General features: G+C 45.5%; 1 protein-coding gene across 1 annotated transcript in view; it reads right to left on the bottom strand.

The window, feature by feature from the left end:
• RGL1 (ral guanine nucleotide dissociation stimulator like 1) overlaps positions 1-14,090 on the bottom strand; it is a 301,090-nt gene that overhangs the window by 79,570 nt on the left and 207,430 nt on the right. Inside the window, exon 6 of the mRNA XM_033916403.1 lies at positions 13,010-13,137. Coding sequence (XP_033772294.1) covers positions 13,010-13,137 — 128 coding nt within the window. The remainder of the gene's footprint in view (positions 1-13,009; positions 13,138-14,090) is intronic.

Genomic DNA, 14,090 nt, shown 5'->3' with positions numbered 1-14,090 from the left:
AACGGGCTTAAACACTAATTATCAATATTATCTTTTACTTATTATCACCCTTTAAAAGAATGTGATGTGCGCAGTCCCTTGTGACTACCCACATTGAGCCGTGGGAGCTATGGGAATCATTATTGCTACATCAACGTTCCCTGTTAAACTACCACCATATAAATAAGATCATCCATTTTTCCATGTGATATAGACGTTTAGATAGTAGTTTGACAATTTACACACAGTATTATGCATATTAGACTATAAAGCTTGGCCGTGACAGAGTGTGCAGGACGAAGTGAGACCACTGGAATTTAGATAAGTACTTAAAGTGTAGTTACATTGAGAAGTGGATGAGCTCATTTATATGACGGTGGTTTAACAGGGAACGTTGATGTAGCAGGGATGGTTCCCATAGCTCCCACCACTCAATGTGGGTAGTCTCATCACATTATTATACAGTAAAGGTAGGCTTTTTGTGTGGCAGGTGATAAAATGTGGAACGCATTGATGGGGCAATTACACCAATGTGCTGACTGACTGAAATTTAAAACACTATTGAAAAACGCAGATACAGTATTTGTACTTGTTTTCTTGTAAAGCAGGGGTGTCAAAACTCAGGTCCGCGGGCCAAATTTGGCCCAAATGGTAATTCACTTTGGCCCGCAATTTGGTCTGAGATTTGGCCCTCTGTTCCTTCCATCCCTCCATCCCAGCTTCCCAGTCTCACATTAAAGCAGCCTGCAGAGGATCGCTGGTCGGCTGTAGCGATCCTAGCAGGCTGCCGTAGCCTCAGCAGCATGCTCCCTCTGCCGCAGTCCAGTACGTCAGAGGAGGGGCAGGAGGAACATGCTGTGGAAGTCGATGGCAGCCTGCTAGGATCGATACAGCTGACCGCCGATCCTCTGCAGGCTGCTTTAATGTGAGACCGGGAAGCTGGGATGGAGGGAGGGAAGGAACAGAAGGCCAAATCTCGGACCAAAAGGAAAGATACCAGACCTCCGGAAGGAGACCCTGGCAAGTGAGTTATCAAAAGACAACCAGAGCCTGGGACCACAACATGATTTGAATAATGACCAGACAACAACAAAAGGTAGAAAAAATAATTTTATTTTCTGTTTTGTGATTACAATATGTCAGATTTGAAATGTGTATCCTGCCAGAGCTGGTGTTAGTCAGCAAGAGTGAATTAGGACATAAAAGAGAGAGGAAAAGTCTTTTTTATTTATTTGTTTACATCACAGAGCTGGCGTGGGATTGGAGAGGTTTTAACCCTATACCTCTACTAAGACTAAGGGGTCCTTTTAATAAATCCTGTGATATTTATAAAACAGTGTTCATTGGTACAGGATACTTTTACAAGTTTTTTCCCCTCTTTTGGAGTACTTAATATTTTCCTGTTTCTCTAAAAAGGAAATTGTATAACTAGACCCTGGATTCTATACAGGTTGCCAGAACTTAGGTGCGTGAATTTGCATGCACTGCGAAGATGCGTGCACAAATCAGTAATTGGACTTAATTGGTACCAATTTGGATATGAAGGTGCATCTGCCCTAGTGGCTATTCTGCAACATCTGTGCCTAACTTTTCTAGTGCACAACTCAAAAGGGGCATGGCCATGGGAGGAATATAGGGCGGATTGAGGACATTCTTGGAAGTTAGGTTATTTATCAAGTTTCAAGTTTTATTAAAATTTGATGAATCACTTAATCTTAATACAAAGCGATGAACAAGTCTAAAAAAGTAATATATCACCAAATATGGGGAGACAGTGTCAGTAACATAGATCACTTACTAAACATAAACAGACCCAAAAGGGAAGGGGGGAGGAAACTATAATATATGATAGTAAATGAGACGATTATGCATAAAACAATAGGGAAGGAAACAACAACAACAAAAAATCTAGGTGGAATTAAAAGCGTGATATGACTTTAAAAAAAAAAAAGGAAAAAAAAAAACTAGCAATCAAAAGCATCTTTAAAAAGAAAGCATTTTTAACTTGCTTTTATACTTATCAATAAGACATTCTTCCCTTATGTATATTGGGAGGGAATTCCACAGTTGCAGAGTGATTACTGAAGAAATATATTGCCTCCGAGTGTTAATGGATTTAAGTGAGGGAACATCGCAATCATCCTACAATTCTGAGCGACTTACAGTAGGAACATATATAATAACTAAATAACATTAACAAGACATCATACAAATAAGTTCACAGTGAAAAAACAATAAAAACTGTAACATAAGACCAGGTAAAAGCAACTCTGCTATTTCTTACATAAAAATAGTTTTAACCAATTTTCTGAATTGAAGTAAATTGGATGCACTTTTTATTTCCACCGGAAAGGAAAACTATGATTTGTGAGCTCAGCTCCCAATACTTAGGCACCAGCATTTACATGGGTTTTAGGTGCAGAAATCAGCTCTAAGCCAATTCTAGAAAGGGGGCTCATCCTGGAGCGCTCTTACATAAAAACATAAGAATTGTCGCTGCTGGGTCCATCGTGCCTAGCAGTCCGCTCACGCGGCGGCCCTTAGGTCAAAGACCAGTGCCCTAACTGAGACTAGCCTTACCTGCGTACGTTCTGGTTCAGCAGGAACTTGTCTAACCTTGTCTTGAATCCCTGGAGGGTGCTTTCCCCTATAACAGCCTCCGGAAGAGCATTTCAGTTTTCTACCACCCTTATGTTTGTACTTTAGAGAGTGCCCTCTCTTTCTCTCTACCTTGGAGAGGGTGAACAACCTGTCTATCTACTAAGTTTATTCCCTTCATTATCTTGAATGTTTCAATTATGCCCCTCAGTCTCCTCTTTTCAAGGGAGAAGAGGCCTAGTTTCTCTAATCTCTCACTGTACGGCAACTCCTCCAGCCCCTTAACCATTTTAGTCGCTCTTCTCTGGACCCTTTCGAGTAATACTATGTCCTTCTTCATGTATGGTGACCAATGCTTAATGTTGATTTTTCCTGGCTCTGAATTTTTCAGTACTGTTCATAGAAGTCCTCCCATGTATATGCACAGAAAAGCATAATTTATACATGCAAGTTCCCTATGCACCGTGCAATGAGGGAGCAAGCAGGTGCTTTAGTGAATAAATTCACGGGAACATACATATTAATGGAGCCTGGGCATGCACCTCACTTATGCACATACAGAATACTGTAGGGTGCCTATTTATACCTTCTATTGACCTGGCATAAGTGGGCATACCTAACTATAGGCATCAGTTTTACATCAGTTTTCTATAACAAAACTGCAGTTTTACATCAGTTTTCTATAACAAAATCCGGATGCCCAGATGCGGTTATATAATAATAATAATAATAATAACTTTATTTTTATATACCGCAATACCACAAACAGTTCAGAGCAGTTTACAGAGGAAGAGACTGTATACAGACAGCAATATTAGAAAAAAAAAACTTTCAAAATTACATTAACATGGTAAGATTAATCAAATTTTTCCTGGAAATGGTTTAGAAGTACATCAAGGCAGAAGTGGAGTCAGAGAAATTTGTCAAAGAGATAAGTTTTGATTGACTTCCTAAAAGTTTGAACATAAGAACATAAGCAGTGCCTCCGCCGGATCAGACCACAGGTCCATCCTGCCCAGCAGTCCGCTCCCGCGGCGGCCCAACAGGTCACCAGAATCACCAGAAGGGACCCCCTTGCCACCTTGGTTTCTCATTTGAAGTCCTATTATCCCATCGAAGTCCTAACCCCCCGGTCTTGCACATGCACGACCTGGTTGGCTTTCTATACTTATTACCTGGTTAGCCTTCTATACTTGTATTACATCCCAGCACCTCTCTCAGTATCCCACGATCCCTTTATCCCTCAGGAATCCGTCCAAACTCTGTTTGAATCCCTGTATCGTACTCTGCCTGATCACTTCCTCCGGTAGCGCATTCCAAGTGTCAACGACCCTTTGGGTGAAGAAAAACTTCCTTGCATTTGTTTTGAACCTATCTCCCTTCAGTTTCTCCGAATGCCCCCTCGTACTTGTTGTCCCCTTCAGTCTGAAGAATCTGTCCCTATCCACCCTCTCTATGCCCCTCATGATCTTGAAGGTCTCTATCATATCTTCCCTGAGCTTCCTTTTTTCCAGAGAGAAGAGCCCCAGCCTATCCAACCTCTCGGCGTATGGGCAGTGTTCCAGCCCTCTTACCAGTTTCGTTGCTCTCCTTTGGACTCTCTCAAGTACCGCCATGTCCTTCTTGAGGTGCGGCGACCAATACTGAACGCAGTATTCCAGATGTGGACGCACCATCGCTCGATATAATGGCATGATGACTTCCCGCGTCCTGGTTGTTATGCCCCTCTTTATGATGCCCAGCATCCTGTTGGCTTTTTTCGAGGCTGCTGCGCACTGTGCAGATGGTTTCAGTGATGCATCCACCAGTACACCCAAGTCTTTCTCAAGTCTGCTGTCTCCCAACAATGCCCCCCACAATTTGTAGTTGAACAACGGGTTCTTTTTCCCTATATGCATGACCTTGCATTTTTCCACGTTAAAGTGCATTTGCCATTTGTTTGTCCAGTCTTCCAGCTTGTCCAGGTCCCTTTGCAGGTCCTCACACTCCTCCCTGGACCTAACTCTGCCACACATTTTGGTATCGTCTGCAAATTTTATAACCTCGCACTTTGCCTCCTTTTCCAGGTCATTGATAAATATGTTGAAGAGTAACGGCCCCAGCACCGATCCCTGTGGCACACCGCTCGTGACTCCCCGCCAGTCAGAATATTGGCCCTTTACTCAGACCCTTTGCAGTCTACCCGACAACCAGTGCTTGATCCATCTGTGCACATCCCCACCCATCCCGTGGTTCCACAGCTTCCTAAGCAGCCTTTCATGTGGTACCTTGTCGAAAGCCTTTTGAAAATCGAGGTAAATGATGTCTATGGGTTCACCATTATCCACCCGACTGCTTATTCCCTCAAAGAAATACAGAAGGTTCGTTAGGCACGACCTTCCCTTACAGAATCCGTGCTGGCTTGTTCTCAGTAGGCCATTTCTCTCGATGTGCTCGCAAATGCCGTCCTTGATCATAGCTTCCACCATCTTCCCTATAATTGAAGTCAGGCTCACCGGCCTGTAGTTCCCGGGGTCACCCCTCGATCCCTTCTTGAAGATAGGCGTGACATTCGCCAATTTCCAGTCCTCTGGTACCTCTCCAGTTTTCAAGGATAGGTTGCAAACATGCTGGATTGCGCCCGCTATTTCTTGTCTTAGTTCCTTCAGAACCCTTGGGTGGATCCCGTCCGGGACCGGTGATTTGCCGCATTTTAACCTGTCTATCTGTTTCAGGACATCCTCCTTACTTACCTCTATGTGCTCCAATTTTTCTGCCTGTTCCCCACTCATGAGCTCCTCTGAGTCCGGTATATTAGATGTGTCTTCGCTCGTGAAAACTGACGAGAAGAATGTGTTCAACCTCTCAGCTACCTCTTTATCCTCTTTAATCACTCCTTTCCTATCCCCATTGTCCAACGGCCCCACCTCCTCTCTTGCCGGTCGCTTCCCCTTTACGTAACTGAAGAATGCCTTGAAGTTTTTTGCCTCCCTGGCCAGCCCCTCTTCGTATACCCCTTTTGCTTTTCTAACCTCTCGGTGGCATTCCTTTTGGCATTTCCTGTGCGCCTGGTGATTTTCCTCCGTTGGGTCCTTTTTCCATCTCCGGAAGGATACTTTTTTGTCATTTATTGCCCTCTTTACTTCAGTTGACATCCAAACCGGGTCCTTTGACCGCTTGTTCTTGCAGCCTTTTCTGAAACTGGGGACGTACATTCTTTGCGCTTCCTGCAGGGTGTCCCTGAATAGGGTCCAGGCGCTTCCTACAGTCTCCTTCTTAAAGATGTTTCTGAGCTTCCTCCCCACCATTTCCCTCATAGCAACATAGTTCCCTTTCCTGAAGTTGAGCGCAGTTGTTGCGGTCCTCCTTGCTATGGATGTCCCCCGTTCTAATGTGAATCTGATCGTGTTGTGATCACTGTTGCCTAGTGGTCCTCCCACTTCTACCCCTCTTGCTGACCCCCCTAATCCGTTTAGGATGAGGTCAAGAGTAGCACCCCCTCGCGTCGGTTCCTTGACTAGTTGCTCCATGAAGCAGTCCCTCACAGCTTCTACAAATCCTGTTTCCCTAGTGCAGTTGGAGTGACCCGTACTCCAGTCTATCCCCGGGTAGTTGAAGTCCCCCATCACTGTTACACTTCCAGTCCTGCATTCCTGTCTCAGTTCAGCTTCCAAGTCGTGTCCGACTCCTTCTGGCGTACCAGGTGGGCGATAGTACAGTCCCAGTTTTATGCCTGCACCCTTGTTTCCTGGCAATTTGACCCATAGTGATTCCAGCCCCTCTGCCTTCATTGCCATATCCATCCTGACCGAGCAGATAGAGTCCTTTATATATAGTGCTATGCCTCCCCCCTTCTTGTGGGTCCTGTCCCTCCTGTAGAGCTTGTACCCCGGCAGCACCACATCCCATTGATTTTCCTCTGTCCACCAGGTTTCTGTAATTCCAATTATATCCAGGTCCTCCTCTTTGGCCACGACTTCTAGTTCACCCATCTTGGCCATGAGGCTTCTTGCATTTGCGTATAAGCACCGCAGGTTCCGCCGTTTTTCCTCCACCTCTGCATTTACCTGGGCCGCCTCCTCTTGATTTTTGGGCAGTTCTCCCGTTCCCTGTGTTTCCGCTTTGCCCTCAGCCTTTACCCTCGTAACTTTCATCTTCCCCACATTCCCGCCACCCCACTTCCCCGCTTTTCCTCTGGGTTTTCTAGCCCTACCGGCCCCCTCCTGGGCTATCATCCATTGAGCCTCTGTTTGATCCCCCTCGCCTTGTGGCGCCTCTACATTGCCCTCAGCTTTCGCCCTCGTGCCACCCAGTCCCCTGTGTCTCCATGCCCCTTAGTCTCCTCCCAGCAAGCTCCCTTTACCTGATGTTTCCCTCGCTGTCTGATCATAAGATCCACCGGTCCCTCTACTTCTTCTCTGCAGTCAGCCTGTTCAGCATCTGTTTTGGATACTGTTGTCCGAAGCGTCAACATCAGATCAGCTGTCGGCTTTCCCCCTCTCCTCAGTTTAAAGCCCTCTCGATCTCCTTCCTCACATTGGCTGCCAGTAGTCTAGTTCCCGCTGTGCTCAGGTGCAGGCCGTCCCGCCGGTAGAGCTTGCTCTTTCCCCAGAAGGACGTCCAGTTCCTCACAAAGTGGAAGCCCTCCTCCTGGCACCATCTCCTCAACCATGCATTCACAGCCTGGAGGTCTGCCTGCCTCTTTGTATCTGCTCTCGGTACAGGCAGGATCTCTGAGAACGCTATCCTCCATGTACTCCGCTTCAGCTTTCGTCCCAGGACCCTGAACTGATCAGTCAGTGTAGCCAAGCTGAAGTTCCTCCGGCTCACTTCATTTGTTCCGACGTGGATTATCACCATAGTCTCCTCTGTCTCTGCTCCGTCCAGGATCCTCTCGATCCTATCAGTGATGTCTCGTGTCTTGGCCCCTGGGAGACAAGTCACTAGCCGGTCCTCCCTTCCTCCAGCTACGTGACTATCTACCTCTCTCAAGATCGAGTCTCCCACCACAATAGCAGACTTCCCTTTCCTCAGCAACCTCCTCTGTCTCAGGTCCATGTCCTTGGTGTAGTGTGGTGTCTCTCCCTCGAGGTCCCGGTGAATTACGATCTCCTCCTCTTGCGTGGTTCCTCCACTAGGTCCTTCCCCAGTGTCGCCTTGTGGATCCTGGGTCTCGTCTGCCGACATCCGTCTGTACAGCTGCTGGTCCTGATCCTCCACCTTCCTATAGGCCTCTTCGATGAATCTCTCGAGGTCCCTCAACTGGTTCACAATGGGGCCTGCTCCGTCTGTGTCCTTGGTAGACCAGCTCATCTCCTCTGTGGTGCGCAGTTCCTCCAGTCCCTCCAGTTCCTGGACCTTGACCCTCAATCTGCCGACCTCCATCCTCAGGCTTTCTAGTTCCTGACACCGACTGCATATGTACTCCCGCCTTCCCAAGGGGAGGTAGTCGTACATATTGCACTCTGTGCAGTATACCGGAAAGTACCTCTGGGATCCTGGGTCCTCCATCGCTCTCATAAAGTGCTGGTGTGCTCCTGTTATGGGTAAGAGAGAGAAAAAAGAGAAAAGAAAGTGATTATTTGGCGTTTCTGGCTCCCTTGCAAGGCTTCTTCGCAAAGGCGCTCTCGTTAAGTTCCTCGGTATGTTGGAGTGTGCCCGGCGTGCAGCTAGCTGAAAGAGAAGAGAGAGAAGAAAATAGTGTGAAGAAAAGAAAGAAAAGTAACTGTGGGTTAAATTTTTTTTTTTTTAGTAGCTTGAATGGGCTCTTGGCTCCTTCTTAAGGCTCCTTCGCAATGGCGCTCTCGCTAAGGCGAGCGCCTTTGCCGCTCACCCTCGCGCCGTTGACTCCTCCCCTTTTAAGGGGGAGTCTGGCCAATGACGCTGAGGGGGGGCAGAGCTACCTCTCGCCACTACCCCTAGGCTTGCTGGTCTCCCTGCTGCTAGTCTCCCTTCCGCAGCCCTTCTCCTCCGCATCCTGCCGGTGCTGGTGTCTCACTCTCCTCTTCTTCCTCTTCCACGAAGCACCCCTGGCTGGTGAGCGATCTCTTGCCTCACGCCATTGACTCCTCCCCTTTTAAGGGGGAGTCTGGCCGATGACGCTGAGGGGGGCGGAGCTACCTCTCGCCGCTACCCCTAGGCTTGCTGGTCTCCCTGCTGCTAGTCTCCCTTCCGCAGCCCTTCTCCTTCGCTTCCTGCCGGTGCTGGTGTCTCACTCTCCTCTCCTTCCTCTTCCACGAAGCACCCCTGGCTGGTGAGCGATCTCTTGCCTCGCGCCATTGACTCCTCCCCTTTTAAGGGGGAGTCTGGCCGATGACGATGAGGGGGGCGGAACTACCTCTCGCCGCTACTCCTAGGCTTGCTGGTCTCCCTGCTGCTAGTCTCCCTTCCGCAGCCCTTCTCCTTCGCTTCCTGCCGGTGCTGGTGTCTCACTCTCCTCTCCTTCCTCTTCCACGAGGCACCCCTGGCTGGTGAGCGATCTCTTGCCTCGCGCCGTTGACTCCTCCCCTTTTAAGGGGGAGTCTGGCCGATGACGCTGAGGGGGGGGCGGAGCTACCTCTCGCCGCTACCCCTAGGCTTGCTGGTCTCCTTGCTGCTAGTCTCCCTTCCGCAGCCCTTCTCCTCCGCTTCCTGCCGGTGCTGGTATCTCACTCTCCTCTCCTTCCTCTTCCACGAGGCACCCCTGGTTGGTGAGCGATCTCTTGCCTCGCACTGTTGACTCCTCCCCTTTTAAGGGGGAGTCTGGCCGATGATGCTGAGGGGGGGGCGGAGCTACCTCTCGCCGCTACCCCTAGGCTTGCTGGTCTCCCTGCTGCTAGTCTCCCTTCCACAGCCCTTCTCCTCCGCTTCCTGCCGGTGCTGATGTCTCACTCTCCTCTCCTTCCTCTTCCACGAGGCACCCCTGGCTGGTGAGCGATAAGAAAGTGTGTTTGAGATAAAGTTGGTTAAACATTTATTCCATTTGCCTGCTTGGAATGATAATGTTCTATCGAGGAATCTTTTGAAGATTTAGCCCTTCATGCATGGAAAAGCAAAGTTGTGCCTGGAAATTTGAAATGATGGGATAGATAGATTGGGGATGAACCTGTTATGGTTTTGAAGCAAAGGGAAGCAAACTTAAAAATAACCCTTACTTCCACGGGCAGCCAGTGTAGTCTCTTAACATAAGAACTTAAGCAGTGCCTCCGCCGGGTCAGACCATAGGTCCATCCTGCCCAGCAGTCCGCTCTTGTAATACGGGCTTACATAGTCCGATTTCTTGAGACCGTAGATGAGACGGACTGCAGCATTCTGAACGATTCTCTGATGGTTTTCTTAAAGGATCCCAAATATATAATATTGCAATAGTCTAAAATACTTAAGATCAAAGATTGAACCAGCAGTCGAAAAGAGAAGAAATCAAAATAGTGTTTAATGGTATAAAGTTTCCATAAAGTGAAAAAACATTTTTTAACCTGAGAGTTAGCGTGGTTTTCAAAAGTCAAGCTTCAGTCCAAAATGGCATCCAGGATTTTGATGGTAGAATTAATTGGGTGGTCTGGCCCATTTAATCTCAAAGAGGTATTCGTGATCTTGTTATTAGGACTTGCCAAAAAGAACTTAGTTTTATCTGAATTCATTTTTAATTTAAATTGCATAATCCATTGTTCTACCTTAGTAAGGACAGATGAGATGAATTGTTCTGTCTCTTGAGTTAGTGAGGTTATGGGAATAATAATTGTAATGTCATCCACGTATATATATGATTTCTTTTTTTATATATAAATCTTTGTTAATTTTCAAAGTTAATACAAAGTGCCATGAATTATATATACATTAATAACAAAATAAGCACTTAAATTCCATTAATAACAATGCAGAAAATAAATATCCCTCCCCTCCCATCCAACAATTTAATCAAGAAATGAACCAGAAAAATATCCCCCCCCCAACCCATCCTGGATATGTATAAAAATAAACTAAAGTTTAAACAAAGACAACTATGTTGAATTAACAAAGGATGTCAAACGGGCCCCAAACCAATTTAAATAATTTGCTATTCCCTAATATATCTGCATTCATCTTTTCGTATTTGTAACCTAAACATAAACTGGCCCACCAAAACGGAAAATGAGATGGTCGCAATTTTTCCAATTGCTGGTTATCAATTGCATAGCAATTCCTGTCATAATTAGGAAAAGCCTGCCTTTGTAGCGATCCATGGGAGGCTTGATATGCAGCAATGTTCCACATATAATTGCCTCATACGTCAAAGGGATTGTTGATTCCAGTATGAGGTTAATCTGTCCCCATATTGACTTCCAAAAGCTGAGTATCAAAGGACAATAGAACAACAGATGATCCAGTGTTCCTATGTCTAGATGACAGTGCCAACATCTATTAGATTTAGAACTGTCTAACTTGTGTAACCTAACAGGGGTCCAAAAAGATCAATGTAATAGAAAAAACCATGTTTGTCTCATAGATGCTGACGCTGTACATCTAATCCTCCAGGTCCAAATTCGTGGCCACCGAGATGCAGAAATATATTGCTTTATCTCAATGCTCCAAATGTCCCTAAGACTATTTTGGGGGTTTTTATTCAAGAATTCAGAAATCAATTTATACCACCAGGCAGCCTGATGCCCTAGCAAATCTGTCTGGAAGCATAGGACCTGCAAGTTATAATGATTTTTTGAGATTCTGCCAATCAGGGAACCCACTCTGAATGGCCTGCTTCAACTGCAACCACCTATAATTTTGAGACTTTGCAATACCGAATGATTGTTGCAGTCGTGAAAAATCCAGCAGTTTCCCATTAGATATAACATTATCTAATGCAGGGGTGTCCAAACTGCGGCCCGAGGGCTTTATGTGGCCCCGTGATGTATTTTGTGTGGCCTCGGTCGAGAGTGATGCAGTGTTTTCCTCTGCTGCCCCCGGGTGTTTACGGTCTTGCCGGTTCCCTCTTCTGTCTTGCTGCAGCATTTGCGTGTTTGTGCGGTCCCAGAAACATTTTTTTCGGCCAATGCGGCCCAGGGAAGCCAAAAGGTTGGACACCCCCGATATAATGTATGAATGCCTGCCTGCATTAAATGCTTCCAGAAGATCCCAGACCCTCCTATTTGAACCTTGGAGTTTAGCCATAAAGATTGATAAGTGGATTTCTCTACTGGAACATCTGTTAATTTATTAATAAATTTCAAAGTATTCCAGGTGTCAAATAAAATACTATTGTCCTTAACATATCTAGGTAACTTGATACTCAGCACATGAAACAATCGTAATGGGGACATAATTTGCCACTCTAAGTACAGCCAATCCGGAAGATTTTCCATAAGCTCGGGGAGGATCCAATACATACCTTGGCGCATTATATAGGCTTGATGGTACCTATAAAAGTTTGGGAAATTGGTTTTTGTAAAGATACTAAAGCATATATATGATTTCAATTTTAAATTGGATAATATATTTCCCAATGATGTCATATAGACATTGAAAAGTGAAGGGGAGAGTGGTGAGCCCTGTGGAACGCCACAGGGATTACAGCAAGCCTGGGAGAAAGTTCCTTCATTGTAAACCTGGCATATATGTTTTTTTAGGAAACCCGTAAACCAATTTAGTACCTGTCCACAAATGTCAATGAAATCAAGGCATCTAAGCAAAATGACATGATCAAGGTCAAAGGCACTGCTCAGCTCGAAATGCAGTACCAATGCGCTTTCTCCCAGGTAAAACAGATGGAAAAGATGATCAGTCATAGAAGCTAAAATTGTTTTGGTACTATGATTTGTACGAAAACCAGACTGAGAGTTGTGTAAGATGTGGAACTTCTCTAAGTATATCATGAGATTGATGTTAACCAGGCCTTCCATTAGTTTAAGAAAAAATGGTATGTTGGCAATAGGTCTGTAGTTGGCAGTCAAGGAAACAGACTCCTTAGATTTTTTTAATAATAGGAGTCACAAGGATATGACCAAGTTCTGCCGAAAATTTGCCAGTACACATGCATAAAGAAACCCAATTAAAGAGTTCAGCCTTGAAGGAGGCACTTCCTGCACAGACTTGGGGCTCCTGGTTACAGAACTGCCCCTAAGTTTGTTTCTGAGGCAAAAGATATTTAAGTGACATACAAGATCTCAACTAGAGAATGACACAGGGACACATTTTTCCCCCATCCCCACGGGAACTCATTTTCCTGTCCCTGCTCCATTCCAACAAGCACTGTCCTCATCTGCACAAGCCTCAAACACTTTAAAATCATAAGTGTTCGAGGCTTGGGTAGTTAAGGCAGAGCTTACAGGAATGAGACAGGGACGGAGGCAAAACTCATGGGGACGGGACAGGGAAATTGAATTCATGTGAGGATGGGGACAAATTTGTCCCCATGTCATTCTCTAATCTGAACTCTTGTTTTCCTGCCCACTACCCCAACCAGTAGTCCACTCCTCTCTGCAAGTGGTAGAGCACTTACCGCATCCATGTATGTGAGTTGTTCTGCCACAAGGTCTTCTGGAAAAGAAAGGAAATCTGCCGGTTCATCCATCTCTACTTCTCCTTCAAGGATAAAGCTGAAACTGCTAGGAAAACCATCCGTCCAGGCTGGAAAACAAAAAAACCTTGATATAACATAGGGCCCAGACTCACTACAGTCCATAATTCATGTTTTCAGAAGGAATGGGGATGTGTCTCTTCAGGCACTGGTGAGGCAAATCACACCAGTTTTTAACATCAACCCTTCTATAAACATGTTGTAATATGCCACCGTGGAATTACATTACATTACATTACATTAGGGATTTCTATTCCGCCTGTGCCTTGCGGTTCTAGGCGGATTACATTATGGAAGATATCTGGGCAGTTCCAGTAGAATTACATTTCAGGATAGGAGTATATTACAGTAACAGTAAAGAGTTATGATACTTCAAGTTCACAGAAGATAATACTTATCACAGAAGTTATTACATATAACAGAAGATAATGCATTTTGCAGAGGTAATACTTGGCAATTCGATCGTTTAAATCAGGTGTAATGTAGAAGAGTTACAGTACATTTTAGGTCACAGACAAAGAGATAGTATAGATGGGTGTTTCCGAAGTCGTTGGTTGGGAACTCATTGGGTGGTGGTTAGAGTGATGGGAGATATTTCTCACTTAAGGCTCAAGTCATTCACTTTACAGTACAGCTGGAGAGCAGACAGGGGAACAGTATGTAGTCAGGCTGGAGAATGAAGCAAAGCCCATTTCTTATAGTCCCCCTCTCCTTCCCCACACACCTTACTGTCCTAATTGTAGATCTACCCTACTTCCCTCTATTTTCTCTCCTGTATCTTGCTTCCTCTTCTTTCCTTCTCTCATAGACAATATCATTTGATGGGTGGGATACAAGGACCTTAAATAAACTTGAAAATCTGAAAATACTAGCTAAGCAATTTTGGATCAGAGGTTTTGCAAGAGTCAAATCTGTTAAAAGTGAGAATTTAATAAGACAACACAGGCCCACCCATCTTCAAGTTTCAAGTTTTCAAGTTTATTAATTCTTTTGATTAATCGCT

The sequence above is a fragment of the Geotrypetes seraphini genome, chromosome 12, assembly GCF_902459505.1.
Source record: "Geotrypetes seraphini chromosome 12, aGeoSer1.1, whole genome shotgun sequence".
NCBI classification, from domain to species: domain Eukaryota; kingdom Metazoa; phylum Chordata; class Amphibia; order Gymnophiona; family Dermophiidae; genus Geotrypetes; species Geotrypetes seraphini.
The sequence above is the reverse complement of the archived record's forward strand: the minus strand, read 5'-3'. Positions and strand labels throughout refer to the sequence as shown.